General features: G+C 43.8%; 1 protein-coding gene across 3 annotated transcripts in view; it reads left to right on the forward strand.

Moving 5' to 3' along the window:
- The window catches only part of cntnap2a (contactin associated protein 2a), a 342,082-nt gene that overhangs the window by 206,770 nt on the left and 113,372 nt on the right, over window positions 1-21,940 (forward strand). For all 3 annotated transcript variants that reach the window (XM_077012789.1, XM_077012790.1, XM_077012791.1), the window contains exons 12-13: window positions 2,303-2,422; window positions 3,529-3,729. In XM_077012789.1, the coding sequence (XP_076868904.1) occupies window positions 2,303-2,422; window positions 3,529-3,729 (321 nt within the window). The remainder of the gene's footprint in view (window positions 1-2,302; window positions 2,423-3,528; window positions 3,730-21,940) is intronic.

Below are 21,940 nucleotides of genomic sequence, written 5' to 3' on the forward strand. Positions count from 1 at the left end.
TGTCTCTGCAGCCGGGATCCATTGCATCCAGGAGGGACATTTGGTCATGGGGCCGATGATCATACACCTTCCACCTCCAGACTCAAAAAAGTTCCTTAGTGGGGTTGAGGAAAGGCGAGTAGGGTGGGAGGAAAAGGGACATCACTCTTGGATGGTCTATAAACCAGTTTGTGATGACATGAGAATGACAAAATGCTACACTGTCCCATCACAAATGTCCTCGTGTTTCCTCCCACCTGTTCCATTTCTGCTTCTGGAACCTGGAATCTGCTTCTGGCATTTGTGAAGGACCAAACCAGCACTTGAGATTGCAGGACTAATTGTTATATTTGCTCCTCTCTGACCCAGTACATTACTGTACTTCATTTTATTTCATTGATCTATATGTGCAAAAAATGTGTACAACAGTAATAACTTTTCAGCTGCCTTTGTTTTTGCAGAACTTTGCATTTTATACAATATTTAAGGTTTTGAATCTTAGGTTTTCATTTTTGGCATGCTGTGTACAAGCAATTGTAAATAAGACAAAAACGATCCAGAATTTTGTTATTGGATAACGTTGTGTGTATAGAAAACGTAAGCATTATAAAAACATGTAAAATGACTGCATTTTGTGCCATAACAACATTAATTGAACTAATAGTATAGCCACTGAAGACTGATGTTGTGTTCAATGTGTTTAGAGTTTTGAAAATGTGACTACAGATTGGACAAACGCACGTTAGCAGTCGTCAAAAACTGTAAATCAAACCGATTTGAACTTTCTAAAAGTAGTACATTTGAATCCGACTGATCTGAGATCTGTATGTACATACGAGTCTCCCGTCCACCTCCTGCATGGCCTGTCGGAGATGCTGGATTTCAGTGATGCAGAGTGAATAAATGTGAATGTTGTGCATTAATGAGGATGTGTGTGTGTAGAGGCAGCAAGACAGGCTGTTTTACTCCTCATCTGAACTGTTTCCCCCACAGCTTAACGGCCTCCATGTCTGCAGCAGGTAGAAACTCTTACTGTTACATTATGATCCGAGCTGCGGTTGTTTTATAGGGTTGATGTTGATTTTATGCTGATCAGCTCTTTTTATCTGACTTGATGAGAAAAGTCAGTGCATGTAAAAGCCCTTTGGAATCAGTTGTCTTTCTGATTATAAAATAGGACAAGATAACTTTCAGGATGTGTAGTAGATTCCTTGCACAAGATCAACACAGTTGTCAAACCGTCATTTTTTTTCAGAATACAAATGTCTGTTTTAATCTGAACTCAGTTGTGAAACAACTGTGAAGCAAAGATGTTTATTTATTTATGTCTTTGTTAGCTAATGTAATGGCTTGAATCAGTGAGTGTATGGTTTAGTGAACAGGATGACTCTTACTTCACCCTTTGAACATTAACAAGCTTTTGGTAATGTGAGCAGTGCACACTCCCTCTTTTAAACCCCTTTTGGCATTTCATTGATTTGAAGGCTGTAGGAGAGCAGCATCTGTACAGTACAGTAACACCTCCACTAAAACACTCATAGAGGACACTAGAGTTTCTGTACGGTAAATCTGGGAGGGTTGTGACACCTGTGTGGGCATTACTGCCTGTGATCTTCTGAGATGTTTGTTGTCACATTTATGATCTACACTTAAAAAAACAAGTCAAACAAGTCAAAAAGTCTGTACTGGGCTGTACCTTATTTTAAAGTGAATAGATGATGTTACTGCTGCCTTCTGTTTGATTGTTGATGTCTCACTGTTAAATGGATGCAGAGAAAGGAGACTTCACATGAAGGGACATCATGTTTTATGATCCATTACACTGAGGTCCATTTTAAACACAAGTTCAATTTTCCTAAGGCTTCATGTCATCTTATGACTCCATACATGGAGATCCGTTTAAAATGAATCACAATGACTTATGACCCAATGCATGTGGATCTATTTTAAATTAATCACAGTGACTTATAACCCAATACATGGAGATCTGTTGTAAATTTATCACAGTGACGTATCACCAGTTACATGAAGAGCTCCTTTAAATAAACTTTATTGTTTCAAAGAGAGCTCTGTGCTCCATAACACTGTTATCTTACATGTGTTGCCAGTTCATTCCTAGTGGTGTTAGACTATTCTAGATCCTAATCTCTAGTCTCTGGTCTTCTAATCTCCAATCTCTGGTCTTAATGCCGTGTCTCAGCAGCCCTGAGTCCTGATTATGGTCACAGAGGGAACGTGTGAAACACACTCTGCTGCATATTCCATCCCTAAGCCATCTGTGCAGTGTCGCAACACATCGTCTCAAGATCTGCTCTCCTTACAGCTGTCTACGAACAGTCGTGTGAAGCCTACAAGCACCTGGGCAAAGCTTCAGACGTGTACTGGACCGACCCGGACGGCAGTGGGCCCCTTGGTCCCTTCAGGGTCATTTGCAACATGACAGGTAATTTATATATGTGTCTTAAGACCGTTAGTGCACAGTGCTGAGAAGATCGTTTTGTGTTAACACTTCACTGAACCAGTGTGATAGCGTAAGCGCCCCGTTAGACAGAGTGTAATATTGTAAGTAGCTACCGATATGTTAGAGATTAATTATTAATGAGGGACAGTACCGGTCAGAGAAACTGCTGTGAGTTGCAATGCCTTCTGCACATAGTACTCAGTGCATTACCCTGTAATTAATCCCATATTACACTTTAACCGTGTACACCCAGGGTAATTAAATCTTTTATTTCCCTGTTTTCCTTAGCTTGCCTTTACAGCATAATATTGGCCCTTAGATTTCTATAGACTCCATCTTGCTAAAACGCTATTCTCAAGACAACCATCTTCAACCAGTCCGAGACCACCACAGCCAGTGCTGGTTGAATACGTTGTGATTGTCTCTCTCACTCCTGGACCTCACTCGCAGGAGTGCCTCAGAGTGACGCACACTCTTCCTTCTCCGGCCAAAACATTCACTTTAACTTTGCAGCCTTTTTGTTTCCAAGGCAACCTGGCACTGTAACACACAAGCAATCTTGGACCACACCGTTGTCCCAGCAGTGTAAACAAGCACCATAAATGAAATAAGTCATGTTCATAAATCGGGCATATCCGCATAAGATGAAAGACTGGCAGTCACGGCCAGGTCTGAAGTTTCCAAACAGGCGGAGAAATCTGTCTCCCAATGTAAGCAGAGATAGCAGCTGAAATGAAAGTGATTGAAAATTCAAACATGTACAAAGCTCACTGAACTTGTGCTCAAAAAAGCAGATTTGGTCAGACGAGAAGCCTCAGCAGCAAAATAAAAGGAACATTGATCCTTCAATGTGTAAACATTTGCATTGCCATCATAGTAAATGATTCTTGATTCAGTTTTGAATGAAATATTTTCCTTGAAAACAGTTAACAACAAATTATTTAGCATTTTTCATGAATGATCTTCATGAGTTTTGTTGTTCACTAGGAGGGATGGTAGTGGTATTCATCTAGTTAGTGGCAATGCATGGATTTGATTTATTGTTTAAGTGTTATTCTACAAGGTTGTGTTACCCTCTTGTGCATCAGAAGAGAATGTGTGGACGACTGTGGTGAACAACCTACCAGCTCAGACGTTGGTGACGGGCTCCAGCCGGGAGCGTCGGACGGTCCTGCAGCTGAACTACAGCGCCACCACAGGGCAGATGGCCGCAGTCACAGGCAACGCAGAGTACTGCGAGCAGCACGTGTCCTACGCATGTCGCATGTCCCGTCTACTCAACACACCAGGTACGGGGGGGCAGGGGGAGGAGCCACTGGGGGGAGGAGCCACTGGGGGGAGGAGCCACACAGGGTGTGGTAGATGAGTGGATGGTTCGATGAGCGTGTGTTAGTGGATTGGTGGATGAGACTCTGTTGGTGTGTGTGTGTGTGTGTGTGTGTGTGAGAGAGAGAGAGAGAGAGAGAGATAACACGGTTGTGTGATTGTTAGGTAGATTATGAGGTGTGGATGGATTATAACTTTTTGGCTATGGATTAACTATGGATGGATTTGCTATGGATGGAATAACTTTTTTTTATTATGGATTATAATTTTTTGCTCACACCACATGCTCCTGTTACAGGATTAACAGCAGGAGTCTGCTTGTGTGTTCACCAGCAGTAAAGGGCTTCACCAGACCCGACTGTGCTTCCGTGCTTGTGTGTTCACCAGCAGTAAAGGGCTTCACCAGACCCGACTGTGCTTCCGTGCTTGTGTGTTCACCAGCAGTAAAGGGCTTCACCAGACCCGATTGTGCTTCCGTGCATGTGCGTAATGCGTACGGGTTTGGGAGGTCGACCATGGAGGGTGCTACAGTTGAAAATGACTTAAAAACAACTTTAGTCACCAGTAAGAAAAATGTCTTTACTAACACCTCTGTTGTCAGAAGCATTAATACAGGACATTGTTGCAGTACCGGCTGCTGTGTTTCAGGGTCAGGCGCTCATCTCTCCCCCGCTATTCCTGTCCTTGTTTCAGGCAAATAGGGCTTGAATCCTGTGGTAATTGTTATGGTTTGTGTGGTTGGTGGATCGTGTGCGGTGCGCTAAACAGCAGTGCTCCCTGCTGCTGTTCATGGAAATGCTCCAATGCTTAATCCTGTGTTCGCTGGGTGGGACTACTCAACTGGTTTGTTAAACTGAGTAGACTTTCCCACCGAATTGTGTTCAAACGCTGAAACTGGTTGCCAGTTATAACTTTAATTGCAAACTCTGAGATGTTTGCCAAGTTGCTTGGGTCCTGAAGAGCTATTTGTAGATATTTGAGGCTACTTATGTATTTAATGTTGCTTGCTGTTATTGTACTGCCGGTGGTCACCAGCATGCAATGGAACTCTGGGGTCCTGTTGCCAGGTTACAGCAGTACCAGTGTTCCGTGTGGCATGTTGGACTCCACTCCGGACTGCATGCTTCTGGGCGCAGGTCTCTGATGTTGTACCCGGGATCTGCTGGAGCTTTTAAAACAACATCAATTCTCTTAGTACACTGTCACGCAGGTTTTAACCTCCACGGCTCTTGGAGAACTCACCACAGTTCTGAAGACTTTGACTGTCTCTCAGGCTTCTGTCTGCATGTTTTCCCAGACCGACTCAGTGTTGATGAGACCCAGGATCTGTGGAGGGGGGGGGCATGTCATCTGCTTCTGGACTCCACCTTCTAATTGGTGGAGACGCTTCTTTTTGACTTTGGCCGTGTGTTTGGGGCCAGTGCCGTGCTGGAGACGGAATGTGCACCGATCAGACGCCTCGCCGAACTGCTGTTATTTTTTGGAGCTAGAATGTTCTCATTTTGCCTCTTCTCTCCAGGGCACCTGCAGCCGTCGATCTGCTGCCCAGGCCTTGTGTGTTTGTGTGAGATCTCTCCATCTGAGACATGGCTTTTTACCTTCACCTCCTCCATGAAGATCCCTTCTGACAGGACTCCCAGACTGTAGACAGGTGACTGTGGGCAGGGGCACCAGAGTCCTGGTAGCTTCTGCTGGGTTCTGAGCTGCTGATGTTGGTGGCAGTGTTTTGATTTGGAAGAGATGCGTGAGAAGGTAAAGCAAGAGAACACCTGAGGTTCTACTGCGCTGCTGACCACACTCTTGTCCTCGACTTTGCCTGTGTGAGCTTGGAGGCTGCTCCTGTTTGAGGGACAGACCTCTCTCTCTCCTGCAGGGTTATGGCCTCCTGTCCTGCCACTGTGCTGTCCAGTCTCCCCCAGTCTCCCCCAGTCTCCCCCAGTCTCACCCAGCCTCCCCCAGTCTCCTCAAGTCTCCCCCAGTCTCATCCAGTCTCCTCCAGTCACACCCAGCCTCCCCCAGGCTCCTGCCTGTGTAGCTATAGGAAGCTTCATTCTTTCTACACAGCTGCTTCTGCCTCTCAGACTGACCTGCAGATAATGTCATTGATGGTGAACACCTGGTTGTTATATTTGTTTAATCCATCATTGAGCCGTATGACCACAAAGACTGGAGCTTTTTTATCTGGAAAATCCTGTTATTTGCTCTCTTTAACAACACATAAGTATCCACAGAGACTTTTTTTTATAAAATAAATGATTAGAAATCTAAAGAATGTTGTTTACCACTGAAGCACTAATTAAAATTCCCACAAAAATAACCACAAATTCCGTAAAACATTGACACCTTAAACGTGTGTGTGTGTGTGTGTGTGTGTGTGTGTGTGTGTGTGTGTGTGTGTGTGTGTGTGTGTGTGTGTGTGTGAATATGGCTTTCTGGTTTCTGCTGCATAATTGTGTATTTTAAGCTGTTATCTGCCTTAGGTTATCTGGTAGTAAAAGCATATAAGATCCCCTTCACAGAGTCTCCTAGACTGGTTCATTCAGCTGAAAGGGTTTATTGTGTTGCTGATTGCTCAATGATTAGCACTCCTGCTCTGAAATTTATAACTCCACTTACAAAATAAATCACAATATTAACTCGAAACAGCTGGTAGCAGTAATCAATGATTTCATTATTGTATGTCTCCCTTGGGTCACAGTGACCATCAGTTTGTATTCATTTTTCAGTTTTCACTGCATTGCAAAGCATAACGTTTCTAGCGCTCCTACGCTCCACACTGAGGGCACCAGTTTGTCTTGGAAATGTAGGTTTTTAATAATCAAAACTCCTCTATCTGTCACATGGCCAGTCTTGCTCAGTAGCGACAAGCAGGGAGTAAACAACTTCCAGAATACTGATCTGGAACGTCCAATCAATGCACTCTATCTGCATCACTTGATTATCAATCACCTGTTGCCCGTTATTGTCTATTTGACCTGTCAATTTGTTTGTGTCTTTGCAAAGTATTGCCAGTTCATTTAAGAGCATACTGAGCCCTTCCCTCATTGTGTGTAACAAGTTCTCCTGTGTAGTTTATGTGTATGAGGCTGAAAAGAGTGAGATTTATTAGGCATTTATTAGGCAAATCCATTATCATGGCCGTTAAGTCCAGGGTCAGTTTACCAATTCCTAATGCATCTGAAGACGTGACAAACGTGCAGTAAATCTCCCTCTTCCTTCCTTCCGCCCTGCAGGTGTGCTCGCTTATCTGTTGCATTTTCAGTACACACCTGAACTGTTTCCTCTGACCCTGGTTATCTTGGATTTCTCTTATGGTGATTTGGGTTATTCTGCTCTAAACTAAAAATTTCATTGTTTTTTTTTTTTTTTTTTTTTTTTTTAATCCACAAGCGTCTGACCAATCTGACATTATTGACACGTTAATAATATTGAAATCGTTCTGAGCAGAGTGCAACGGGACTGTGGTCTGTGTGACTTCCTGTTGATTTTCCTCATCTGATCTATGATTATTCAGAAATCTCATGTGTGCAGACTAGAGTGGAAAATGTGATTAGATCCATTAGCATGTCCATCCACAGTTAATCAGGGAACGAATGCTTGCTAACGGGCAGTATTTGATGACTAGAGTCATTTTGTCTGCTGGCTTATAGTAAAATCAAAAAGGTCCCATGTTTGCATATACTGTAATGGAAAAAAATGTCTGATGATAGTTGTATACATGTGTATGTGTTACTGTGATTGTGTGTTGGAATATATTTTGTGTTGGGGGGGCGGGGGTGTGTGTGTGTGTGTGTGTGTGTGTGTGTGGGTGTGGGTGTGTGTGGGTGTGAACATAACACCTGCACATTGTCTACATGTTTAAATACTTCAGAGGGTTCTTTACCAAGTAAGAGCTGAGGTGAACAGTGGGAGGGAGACTAGAGGGTCACTGCCTGTGGGAGGCGTGTCCTTTGAGTGGCTCCTCCCACAGCAGTTTGGAAAGCATAGAGCAAGTCCTTCAGTCAGAGGTGAGACACTGGAATTCTGAGGCTCTTACTCACTTGCTGGTTCCAATCAGTGAGAGTTTTATACTGCTGTTGATTCCTCATCCAGACCAGCTGTGCCTCGTTATTGCTCCATGCCCTATGCTGAGTTCTCCCACTGTGTCCCTCTGTTTGTTAACCACGGGCAGTGTCCATCTTTGCTGTGCTGAACCTGTGAGCTATTCGTGGTGCTGAGTATCTGGAGCTAGCCATGGTGCTGAAAAGCTGGAGCTATCCATGGTGCTGAGGATCTGGAGCTAGCCATGGTGCTGAAAAACTGGAGCTATCCATGGTGCTAAAGTGTGAAGCGTGACGGTAGCAGCTCCCTTTGATAGTCTGGAATCACATCACTTGGGCCTTTCTGGCTGTCTAACACATGCATAATGGATTGCCAGATGAATAATAGAATATATAATGGTTGAAAATATTAGTTTATGATGGTTAAAAATGAGTACATTGGACAACTGTTTAAACATTTACCTGTGTGTGAAATGAATCATTTGCTATGGTAAATTCAATCCATATTCATGGTAAAGTGGATGGTTCAATTAGAACTCAGAAATATATTAGCTAATGCATTTGCCTAATACAAAAGGAGGGAAAAAAACAATTTCCAAAAATATGCTTTCGAAATTGACTGTCAGGTTTCATCACATTACAGTGTGGGTGGCATTCAGTCGCTAAATGAAGCGTTAAATCAAAATTGCATCCAGGGGGTATTAAGTTCTGTAATTGGAAAGTTAAACTATAATTCTCTTAATTTTATGATTCCTAAACCTCCCACAGCAATGAGGGATCAGGTTAATATCAATAATCAATCTTCTGCTCCTTTGGCCTTCATAGTTTGTGTGCAAACAACACTATTTCTATGACATGCCCAAGCCAGGCACGGCTGATGAAAGTGAGTCAGGACGCTGAGGTAGTTCTGAGGCTCCGCCTCTTCTGGCAGATACAAACTCCTGCATGACTAATGAAACATTCCCACAATGACACTGTGTTGATGTTTATTTAACCTCTCTGTGCCATCATCTACCACGTCCTTCCTTTTAGATTATCATATATGGTGAAAATGTTGACACATTTGTAGATATCGCATTACACATCTTCAAATGCTGAAGAGCGGAAAATGATATACATGTTGCTTACTAATGCAATCATAACAGAACTGTTTACAAGCATAATCTCAGATACTGTTAGAGAATCATTTGGTGATTCCTTAATTACTTGTTTGTGATCCTGATTGTCAGAATCAATTTTTGTCATCTTGTTTCTTGGAAAATATTAACAGCATTGGATGATGAAAGAAACATTTAAATTCAAGAGTTGCCGTGCTTCATGTAAGAGCTGTTTCCTGCTCATCGTCTGAGAAGGGTTTGGTTTGGAATAATCATATTACATTAATAATCATCTATTTTTTTAATTTAATGAACCACATTCCACTATGTATGTGCACTGTACAACTGGGAAGGAATGAGATGAGAAAATGGAAGTGTTTCTGGGTGACACTCAGCCTACACGGTTATGCTAAAAAGTGCCAATTTTGGTGTACTATTAAAAAAAGAAAAGTTTAAAAAGCAACTAAAGCATTTTCAGAAATTAAAAACTAATTAAATGCTAAATTAAATACTAGTGCTACATAAAGAGGTAAGTCACTGTTGCTTAGAAAAATTAATATAATATACAAGAATGAAACAGATTGATGTATTTCAATCCAAGACAGTTTTGGAGCTGTTCCCAGATTATTTTTGTGAGTATATAACTCCACAGTGCTCAGCAGAGGGCTGTGGACGTGGATGTCTCCGCCTCCATCATTGTCTTTTTCTTTGACATCCGTCCGCTTCCCATGTCCCTGTAGCTAGGCACGGAGGCAGAGCTGTCTCCTGTCCATGTTGATGTGGTCAGGCCATCTCTCCCACAACTCCACCATTGGTGGGGATCTTTCACTTCATTTCAACTCTTCCTTGGGTGGAAGAAGGTCTATTTGAATAGCCTCTTTAGAGACAAACCTGCTACGATTAGCCTGTGGCTGTTGCCTACTGAGAAAAAGCGTTTGACAGTGATGAAAGGAGGCAGGCTCCACCCCCCCCAACCCCACCCCCGATCCCTCTCATGGTAAACAAAAGATAGTGGTTGACTGCATGTGTGGGGTGGGGGGATGAATAGCCTGAGCTCTCAGGGCTAGGAGACGGGACTCACCCTGTCTACTGTGATGTCTACTGTGATGATGATTTGTTTTAGATGCATATGAGTGGCATCTGGATTCTAAGTGTGTTTTTAAATAGATGGTGATATGGGGAGAGAACTTGCTTTGTCAGCAGTGAGCTTAACACACAAAAACTTATTTTCTTTCCCTGGGATGTTGCCCAACAGTATCTATTAAAGCCACCTTGAGACCCTGTTGTCTCTGCATTAGTTTCATGGGGTAAAGGTATAATTTACATCCATTGCTTGTAGATGCCACAATTCACAGCAGTATATTTAATCCATCTTAGGCTGACAATGAAGTGTTTGGTTATAATGATTTTAAACAGTGATGCTGTAAACACACCACTAATTCATGGTTGTCCAAACTCTGCCACCTCAGATACTTTGTACGACTAAAATATGAACAGCACAAATGAGACAAATATCTACAAATGTCTACAAGCTTTACTTTGTATATGATGTCAGTATAATTTTCCATTTTTGGATCTGGAACCATGGAACTGGTTCTGTTCATTTTCTATTTTTGGATCTGGACCCATAAAACTGGTTCTGTTCCTTTTCCAAGTTCAGCTGAGGAGATTCTTCACGGGAATGAACCCACTCACATGCTAGTAGTCATGTTCCACAAATGAATTACTAAATGAATGGCTGTAGTTAAATAATCCTCTGATTTGAAAAATATTTTATTTCAATCATGTATTTTATTATTGTTAATTCAGTCAATCCAACTTGTGCTGTTGAGTGAACATGGGAATTGAAGCAGTATGATTAGTATCTTAGTTTAAGAATTAATAAAATGCAAAATACCTAAGAAGATGCCTTAAGTGGTTAGTTTGGTTCAACAATCAGAGACAGTAGCAGTGTGATCTGATTCTGGTTGGTCCCAAGATGGGGGCAGGCCTCATTTCTACATTGTGAAGACTGGGCTGATGAATTGATGCAAATTAAGGCATTGTGATTGGTAGATGAAGTGATGGGGCGGTCCACGTGTTTAGTGTTAAGGCAGGTGAACTGGGGCAACTTCAGGCATTGCGATAGGTTTAGTGAATATCATTTATGCAATTTGGACCATGGTAGGAATTTCAGTCAATTTCTGAGTTTGTCTGTTGGTAAGAGTTCAAATGGGAAAAAATGGGGAAAAAAATGTTGAACTTTAGAAAAATTCTGGTTCCTTATTACACATTGTAAAAAAAAAAACTGAAAGGGTGGTCAACCTAAAATTATAAATTACATCAAAGATTTTCCTATTAATTTATAATTTGAGGGCACCAAAGACTTCCAGTTTTAAAAACTCGTTTTTCCTTCCTTCTATATTACACATGCACACATCTTATTTGCATTTCATTTAAGTTAGGTAAACAAGAAACAGAGAATGTTGTTGCCTCATTATAAGCTGGTATTTCTAAAATATCTGCATGTACACTGTGAAAAAAGTTCAAAGTCATGTCTACTCAAAGTTCAACATCAGGTCAACTTAAAGCTGGGAAGTAAATTAATAACAATATTATATTAATTTACTTGAGCGCACAAGAGGTCACAATTATCTTATGTGGTGAAAATATATATATAAGAAATTTTTTCTAAGAAAGAATAGGTACATGGATAACACTTTTTAAACATGGATACCTCAATACTCTGTTTCCATGGCATATAAGGTAACAACACTGTTGCCGTGACACATAAGGTAACAATACTCTCCATTTCTCACAATGCACATACTGTGTATGGAATGGGTACAATACAGCAAACCACTAGACAGCAGCAAGTTGTTTAAACCAATGTTATTGTATGTTAATGTGTTTCTAGGGAAGGTCAGTCATTGACAATGACATAGATTGCATTGTTGAAGAGCAGGAATCAGAGTATGAAATTATTTGTCAAAAGACTGAAACAACGAACACAGACATACAGGGATCAGCAAACTAATAGGAGGGAAAAGGCCTTGAGCCCTGTTTTTGTGATTTAAATGAAATGTCTACTACAGAGCACGAGCAGACAGGCGTGGACACAGCCATTCGGCATTTTAATGCCAGTAAAGCAGAAACTGCTGTGCCCTGAGACTCTGGCAGAATCTGCGTCCACAATGAGGACATGCACACACATGTTAACATATTTACTACTACCTTCAAGCAGAATGAACAGAGATGTTCGGTTCTCGCTCTCTCTCCTCCTCTCTTGGTCTTTTTCTGTCTCTCTCATCTTCTCTCTTTGTATGTGTGTTCTATATTTATCAGGGCGATATACAGTTGTGTATACCCCTGTCGAGAAGGATTTGTAGTTGATGGTAGTGTGTGAAACTTTGTAAAGGGCAGATTTCAGCATGATTAACAAGATGGAAACAAATGGGGAGGAGACAAAGAAAGAGAGAGAGAGAGAGAGAGAGAGAGAGAGAGAAAGAGAGAGAAGAAATGAGGGAAATAGGGAGAGACAAAAAACAAAGAGATGAGAAGACGAGAGGTAAGGGTGTGTAGAGGGAGGGATGGAGGGAGAGAGAGTGATTACCCACCTCAGAGAGACCTGACACGCAGTGCCCTAAGGAACATCCACGTGCCACCCCCACCTTCAGCATCCTCAGCTACATCCCTGTTTGTAGGTTATATTATTTTTGTAAGTTGTCTTCCGGCTGGATTTGTAATTAGTAAATGCAGTGAGACAGAGCAGAGACCTAAAGTAGAAGAAGGATACACCGTTTCCAGCAGTACAAGAAAAATATTCAGAGTGAGGCTCTAAACATGAAGCAACAACCCTAACACGTAAACAGCATCCACTCGGTGACCTAATTATCACTTACAAATCAGTCAGATACAGTTTGCGCGGTGCATATGTCAGCCCTGTTCCTGACGGCTGTCGAAAGGTTCATTCCTGCCTGTTAAAATTACGTTGATGTGTAAAGAACACCTGAACGCGGGGCCACGCACCAGGCGCCGAGCGCGTTTACGCAGCTTTAAAACGAGCATTATTCCTCAGTTCATCACACGTCTGCGGCGTGTTTCCGGCACGACGGCGGTCGGCGCGTGGGTGGGCGGCGGGCGGGAGGGCGAATGAGGATGAATTGCGTTGCGTACATTTGCTGTCGCAGCAATCAGAGCGTGACCAAGTAGCACAGCTCCGAGAGAAACCAGAGGCCACATTAACATGCAGATTGGGCCTTTTGGTTCAGAAATGATTACCTGTGCTCGACGGGCCCCTAGCCGTGACAGAAGATAAACTTACAGTCATTAGTGTGTTCTACATCATCTCCATTGTTTGCCCTTCAAACACCAAAATATTTATTTCACAAATAGACAAAAAACTCATTAAATAAATGTATGTACATGATGAAATGGTACGATTCTTATTAGGCCAAGAGTGAGCAGGAAAGGTCTCACAGAGACCATCAGTGTCATTAATGGACACCGAGCTGGAGAAACAGCTGTTTTTGCGTCATTATCTTCTAGAAGTCATTACGAACTTGAATTGTATGATCAGTTTTATGTTTTCACATGTGTAGGATGGTCTCCTGAGCTACAAAATGTTCAATGCACGATGTCAAAGGAGTTACTTATTCATGCTGAATCATGTAATGTATGATCAAATTTCTTGTTAATAACCGCTTGTCCAAGACTGCGTACTGCATCAATATTTAAACCGTGGTTCTTCCATTGGAATTCCAATAAGGAGAAGGTAAACACACCCGATTTTGCTTTCATAAGCTTGCATATGAGACCAATATTTGCAATTATCACTGCAGAAAGCATCTGATTTCCCAGAACATAGCCGGATATTGCTCACGGAGTCATGTTGTCCAGGTGCAACCTTTAGCAAATGTTAGCTAAATTCATTCTGCATTTGTCTGAGAGCACAGCGTTCTGCTGGGTTCTCCTGCACACGCCCTGTGTGCACTGTTAATAAGGTTTGCTCCTATGGTGCCGTCGTTGTGGTTCGAGAGGGAAGAGCCCTGAGGACATGACGAATTTACCACAAGACTTTTGGAAAATGTGAATTAGCTGTCGTGCTGTTGCAGGCAGAACTTTGGTTGGATTTTGAGCTCCTAGTTTTTGTTTTTAGGAAAACTGCCTGTAGTCGATAACAAGCTAGTTACATTTTAGCTGGCACAATTCTATAATTCTGAATAAACTTTCAGTTATTTTACATGTAATTGCTAAATTTGCATAGACAATGCAATGGTAACACCCTAGACTCCTCAATATTCCCTAATGAGAAATCTGGAAGTTTTGATAGTTGCGTTTTCACTAATGTTGATTTGTACTACTGACTCAGAGAAGCACTCAGAGTTAATGATCAGGCAGCAGAAAGCCAAGCACACATCTTGCACATTCGATCATCTCCAGTCCTGAAATATGCCTTGTACACTTTGCATACATTAATGCATCATTACCTTCAATAATGTTGTCATATGTTTCACTGACAGTGTCGTGCGTCTCCCCACGACTTCGCCCACTGCGGAGACGCCTGTCGTCGCCAGGGACGACACTTTCCCAGATTATAACGAAGGGGAATTAGCCCCATGCCAGGGCTTGTGCCGAGAAGACATCACTTGGGAAGACGGAGGTTGACAGGAAGCCCCTCGCTGTTCAGGCATCACACACAGGACGCCCCGCCCCTCGTGTGGGCGGAGCATCAGCTTGAATTAGATGCGCATGTGTGACGTACATACCTTCCGCTCACACGCCTCTGATCACGTGAGTGTGACATCATAGCAGGCGGAGAAAGGTCTCCAGCTTAGGCCGCCGCCCACAGTCGTCGGGCGCATGTCTAGAGGAATTGCCTGCGGGTTAGGAGAGACAGGCATGGCCTGCCACACCGTGTCCCGTGCCAGCGGTAGTGATGACCACACGTGCCAGGAAGAAGGCACTGGTTACTGCACTGGGCAGCCTTGCCTCGTGTCATACCAGATGGTTCTGAGCAACACCAGCTGCTGCTTTCTTACCAGCGGTCAGCTCAGTTGGGTGCTGGTGGCTCCGCCCCTCTTATGACATCAATTTCGAAGTCATCTTAATTGTTAAATCTTAAACTGTTAATGGACAGTTTTTAGGGGCCACTGTTACAGTGGAGTTTGGATTTGTGCTTGGACCCTGAGCCGAACGTGCTACCCCGACCACCCTCTTCTGAGGTCGTCTGGCTGCACACTGCCCAACTTTAAACTGCAGTGGCGTTTGTTTAATACCCTGCGTCGTAATACGTGAGGCAGAATGTCGTCTTGGGCGCGCAGCCGTGGAGCTCTCTGTTGTTGGTAAGTGGTGTGTAGGCACGCCTCTCTCGCCTCTGTTGCAGTGTGAATTCGTCTTGCTGCGGGTGTACTCCAGAACCAGAACCAGCAGTGAGCCTGCACGCTGCCTCTGCTCCGTCACACCGCTCCTGCTCTGTGGAGGCAGCGAACATTGAGACTCCTCTACTGTCTCTTCTAGCCTGAAGCACATGCAGAAGAGCGCTTAGCTGCTTGGACGCATCTCCTTACCATTCCATACAAAGCAGTAGAAAGTGCAGTGTAAGGAAACCATGATTTTGGTTGTGTTGTTTCTCTCTCTCTCTATCTCTCTCTCTCTTTCTCTCCTTCTATCTCACTCTTTCTCCCTCTCTCCCACCTCTCTCTACCAGCTCTCTCTCTCTCTCTTCATCTCTGAGTCTATGTCTCTCTCTTAGAAAGATGAGAGAGCATGATGAAACTGTGTGTTCTTCAGACTACTAGAAGAAGGTCGTGATCGTATGCAGCTCAGAGGTATGGGGGCTGCATACCAAGTTTCGAGTTATTTGGCCAATCGGTGTGGGCAGGAGAGTTTTTTGGCCATTATAGCACTACCTAGGTGTGCATGTCTGCCAAAATGTATGTGCAGGTCTAGACACCCAATAGGTGCATGTATGTGAAGTTTGGTGTGAATACGTGAAAGCATGCCTGAGAGACAGCAGAATATGTGGATTCTTGGCGAAGGAATTTTTGACACATGAGGCATGTGGCCACACCCATGTGCAGAAATGTGCACTTTTGCTCCATAATAATGAAAGTTCAGACTCTTCTGAGCGCCTGGATACCACATATGTGCATGTATGTGAAAAATCCTAGGAGTAGTATGCGCTCAAAAATGTGTGCAAATTTGCATATTATGGGTTCCTTTAGCTGCATCTCTGGACATGTGGATATGTGGATGTGTGGAGATGTGGACGTGTAGATGGGTGGACATGTGGACATATGGAGATGAGGAGAAGTGGACATGTGGAGATGTGTATGTGTGAATGTATGGACATGTGGAGATGTGGACGTGTGGAGATGTGTATGTGTGGACATGTAGACGTGAGGACATGTGGATGTGTGGAGACAAGAAAAAAATTGATTTGTCCAGATACAAATTCTGACAAGTATGTCAGACATTATTATTGTAAATAATTTTAATCAAATATCTCAAAAGTTTCAAAATTAAATTGTGGAAGTTGTTTTCAAGAGAAAATTGTTTCATCTTGAGCACAAATGATAATAAAACCAGAACTCATCAGTAGAAAATAGAAATATTACACTATAACTAGTCGTTCGGGCTTTCACAGCGGTAGACGTCATTGTCTGGGACTTCAGAATTAATTTTTTTAACAAAAGATTTGGAGACTGGGTGAAGGTAAAGGAAGGAAAGTGCAGGCTTCCCGCGGGTTTTTTTTTTTCTTATTAGTCTGAGTGGATGCGTTTAGCTGAGGGAGAGAATGAAGAGAAATGAAACATGAGACCTTCTGGGGCTGAAAGAACAAAGATGATGTTCTACTTAATGAACTGCTAAGCACTTCATCATCTCCCTCTGTTGGTGATCAACCAGCTCTTCAGTATCTAAATAAAGTTTACAGAGAACAAAGTTTCTAAACCAGTGGAATATAAACATATATATTTTTGTTTACAAGCTTGGAGATGAGGCATTTTCTGTTCCCTTCAGTGCTCTGAGCTAGGTCTCATTCAAGAAGAGACAGTTAATATTACTACACAGTATTTAGAAGAAGTGAAAAGCAGGTCTTAGCAGCCGGTTAAGGTCACGGAGAGCTTTTTCTTTCTCATCATTCTCGTGTCATCTGTGACCTGACAAACTCTTACCTTTTGGCCTAGTGCAACACATTTTAGCTTTCAAAAAGCTGTTTTGTGTTGGGTTGTTGTGTACCTTCCTGTAAAGGCGATGCTGTGAGGGTTCGGGACCTGATGCTCTGGTCTAAGAGGACCTCTCAGTCCTGTGTGCGGGGTAAATCTCTCTGCCCGTAATGTCGACTGCATGTGAAAGGAACAGGGCCGCGTGGGGATTGTGAAATGAACTGTTTCTTGACTCTCCTGTCACGTCTGCTGCTCGCATGCGTGAACGCCTCCTGTGGAGAAGGTTCCTGCCTTAACAGCTTGACACGGGCATCACAATTTGAAAACAGTAAGAGCAACAGATTATTACAATTCTCCATATGCTCAAATCTCGCAGGGCTTTCGGATATTTTCACTGGAGTTCATTTACTGCTGATTTTTTTTCCCTTTAATTGAAGTTTTGCATCACTGCCAAAGTGAGGGATGTTCACGTCCCAGTCGGACAGGGAGATGGTGTCGTTCGTCGCGGCATTCCCTCGTCAGCATTCCCTCGTCTTCCTCACTGAGCTCACACAGCTGCTGTCGTTGTGGTTAATCTGGGTTAGGCAGAACAATCTCCTCCATAATGTTGCTGTAATGACATGACCGCACGGCTGACGCATCACTCAAACACGTAGCATTTAGTAGTGCAGCGTAAAACCGTGGACGATGACCTGTGACCTCATCAAACCTTCTCCGCTTCAGTTGCTTTTGTGTAGGTTGTGCTGGAAACAGGTGAAGTCGTACTCCACTGATAAGGCATGATTTCCTGAATTGTTTCACATCTTAATTAGTCAGGAGTGCTAAAGCTTCTGAGCCCTAAAGCGTCCCACCTGCCCCGGTTCGGTGATGAGAAGCTTGAGATGCAAGAGTGTCAATGTGATAAGTACACGTCCTCTGTGATGAGTACACGTCCTCTGTGATGAGTACTCGTCCTCTGTGATGAGTGATGTGATGATTACACATCCTCTGTGATGAGTACTCGTCCTCTGTGATGAGTACTCGTCCACTGTGATGAGTGATGTGATGCGTACACATCCTCTGTGATGAGTACTTGTCCTCTGTGATGAGTGATGTGATGAGTACACATCCTCTGTGATGAGTACTCATCCTCTGTGATGAGTACTCGTCCTCTGTGATGAGTACACGTCCTCTGTGATGAGTGATGTGATGAGTACACATCCTCTGTGATGAGTACTCGTCCTCTGTGATGAGTACTCGTCCTCTGTGATGAGTGATGTGATGAGTACTCGTCCTCTGTGATGAGTACTCGTCCTCTGTGATGAGTACACGTCCTCTGTGATGAGTGATGTGATGAGTACACATACTCTGTGATGAGTACACGTCCTCTGTGATGAGTACTCGTCCTCTGTGATGAGTGATGTGATGATTACACATCCTCTGTGATGAGTACTCGTCCTCTGTGATGAGTACTCGTCCTCTGTGATGAGTGATGTGATGAGTACACATCCTCTGTGATGAGTACTTGTCCTCTGTGATGAGTGATGTGATGAGTACACATCCTCTGTGATGAGTACTCGTCTTCTGTGATGAGTACACGTCCTCTGTGATGAGTGATGTGATGAGTACACATCCTCTGTGATGAGTACTCGTCCTCTGTGATGAGTACTTGTCCTCTGTGATGAGTGATGTGATGAGTACACATCCTCTGTGATGAGTACTCGTCCTCTGTGATGAGTACTCGTCCTCTGTGATGAGTACTTGTCCTCTGTGATGAGTGATGTGATGAGTACACATCCTCTGTGATGAGTACTCGTCCTCTGTGATGAGTACTCGTCCTCTGTGATGAGTACACGTCCTCTGTGATGAGTGATGTGATGAGTACACATCCTCTGTGATGAGTACTCGTCCTCTGTGATGAGTGATGTGATGAGTACTCGTCCTCTGTGATGAGTACTCGTCCTCTGTGATGAGTACACGTCCTCTGTGATGAGTGATGTGATGAGTACACATCCTCTGTGATGAGTACTCGTCCTCTGTGATGAGTACTCGTCCTCTGTGATGAGTACACGTCCTCTGTGATGAGTACTTGTCCTCTGTGATGAGTACTCGTCCTCTGTGATGAGTACACATCCTCTGTGATGAGTACACGTCCTCTGTGATGAGTACTCGTCCTCTGTGATGAGTACACATCCTCTGTGATGAGTGATGTGATGAGTACACGTCCTCTGTGATGAGTACACGTCCTCTGTGTTGAATACTCGACCTCTGTGATGAGTACACGTCCTCTGTGATGAGTGATGTGATGATTACACATCCTCTGTGATGAGTGATGTGATGAGTACTCGTCCTCTGTGATGAGTACTCGTCCTCTGTGTTGAGTACTCGTCCTCTGTGATGAGTGATGTGTTGAGTACTTGTCCTCTGTGATGAGTGATGTGTTGAGTACTCGTCCTCTGTGATGAGTGATGTGATGAGTACTCGTCCTCTGTGATGAGTACTCGTCCTCTGTGTTGAATACTCGTCCTCTGTGATGAGTGATGTGTTGAGTACTCGTCCTCTGTGATGAGTGATGTGTTGAGTACTCGTCCTCTGTGATCAGTGATGTGTTGAGTACTCGTCCTCTGTGATGAGTGATGTGATGAGTACTCGTCCTCTGTGATGAGTACACGTCCTCTGTGATGAGTACTCGTCCTCTGTGATGAGTACACGTCCTCTGTGATGAGTACTCGTCCTCTGTGATGAGTACACGTCCTCTGTGATGAGTACTCGTCCTCTGTGATGAGTGATGTGATGAGTACTCGTCCTCTGTGATGAGTACACGTCCTCTGTGATGAGTACTCGTCCTCTGTGATGAGTACACGTCCTCTGTGATGAGTACTCGTCCTCTGTGATGAGTGATGTGATGAGTACTCGTCCTCTGTGATGAGTACTCGTCCTCTGTGATGAGTACACGTCCTCTGTGATGAGTACTCGTCCTCTGTGATGAGTGATGTGATGAGTACTCGTCCTCTGTGATGAGTACACGTCCTCTGTGATGAGTACTCGTCCTCTGTGATGAGTACACATCCTCTGTGATGAGTACTCATCCTCTGTGATGAGTACTCGTCCTCTGTGATGAGTACACATCCTCTGTGATGAGTACTCGTCCTCTGTGATGAGTACTCGTCCTCTGTGATGAGTACACATCCTCTGTGATGAGTGATGTGATGAGTACACATCCTCTGTGATGAGTACACGTCCTCTGTGATGAGTACACATCCTCTGTGATGAGTACACATCCTCTGTGATGAGTACTCGTCCTCTGTGATGAGTACACATCCTCTGTGATGAGTACACATCCTCTGTGATGAGTACTCGTCCTCTGTGATGAGTACACGTCCTCTGTGATGAGTACACGTCCTCTGTGATGAGTACTCGTCCTCCCTGCACGTGTTGCTCACACTGGCATGTGCTCTAAGTGGAGTTGCCCTGGGTGGTTCTGGGAGAGCAGCGTAGTCCCGACTCTGTCCCACATCCGCCCGCCCGCCTGCTCTCCCCGTGCCAGAGAGGCTCATTTGTCATATCCATCTGCCACCTGTAATGTGCGCCGTGAGCGGTTGCCACGGCTACCTGCCAAACATCGGCCCACTGGCACCAAGCGCGGTGGCGACAGAGAACAGAAGTGGGGGAAAACATTCTCACAGAAACACAGTCCGACGGCCGAGGCTTCCCACACGCACACGACAGCTGTAAACGCCAGGACACTACAGAGAACGCCTGTACGTTTGTACGCATGCGTACGACTGTACGCATGTATGACTGTAGCCTTTGATTGGTGTGATCCGTGTCTCACCTTGTTTCACGCCAGCTGCTCACCAGCTGCAAAGCTTGAAGTGAGAAGTGATGTGTAAATAAATAAAGACTACGGCTCCTGACCGCTGTCAGACTACTGAGGGACGAATGTGTTTTGATGTGTTGTCCTTCCCACGGCGTTCGTGATTTACAGGTGTACCAGCAAATTAGACCAGCTCTCACCAAGCTGTCAACACTCCCTTATTAACCTGTCAAAGCAGGGAACAGCTGGGTACCAGGAAACAGCTGGTGGAGATTAATGCTTCCAAATGGGTTTAACCTCTCCAGTGATCTCAATGCCAGGTCTAGATGGACACCTCTGGCCATGGGGGATGTGGTTCTGAAGGGCTTATGGGGGGAATTACTGGAGGGGAGCTGCTGGTTGATAGCAGGATGTTTTACAGAATGTTGGCCAATAGGGTGGTTGGACACCACAGCCAGTGGTCAGTGCAGAGAGAGAGAGAGAGAGAGAGAGAGAGGGCTAAAAGTAGGACTAGCTGTAGTGGGAAGAAGATTTAAAGGCAGACGGTGGTTGTGTGTCTGCACAGCTGGTTAGTGTCTCTGGGTCACTGACCATGGAGTGATGCTGCTGATCCTTCTGTATCACTGAACATGCAGTGACACGCCAGCGATCCCCAGAGACAGAGACAGAGGTGAGACCCGACCCGATCAGTCTGTCATGTGCCTAACAGCCTACAGACTGTAGCAGCCATCTGGATCCTGCGCTTAGAGTGATTTGAGTCCTGAGATTAAAGTTTGTAATACAGTTAAGTAGGCAGTATTTCCAGCCATACATCTTTCTTTAGTTTTCCACTTTCAGAAATAATGTTACCTTTGCTGCACTGAAATAATTTATTTTTAACTCAATATTGGTATTCTGCCTTCCTTTGACATTTTAGTCACCACTCGTTCATGCATATCTTTCTAATGTTTAATTCAAACTCAGATGGTGTCAGAGACATCATCTGTGTTACTGCATTTCTCCTGGTTAATTCAGCATTAGTCTTGGCTAATTCATAATTTATCCTGGTTAATTCAGCATTAGTCTTGGCTAATTCATCATTTCTTCTGGTTAAT

This window comes from Brachyhypopomus gauderio, chromosome 7 (genome assembly GCF_052324685.1).
Source record: "Brachyhypopomus gauderio isolate BG-103 chromosome 7, BGAUD_0.2, whole genome shotgun sequence".
Lineage (NCBI taxonomy): Eukaryota > Metazoa > Chordata > Actinopteri > Gymnotiformes > Hypopomidae > Brachyhypopomus > Brachyhypopomus gauderio.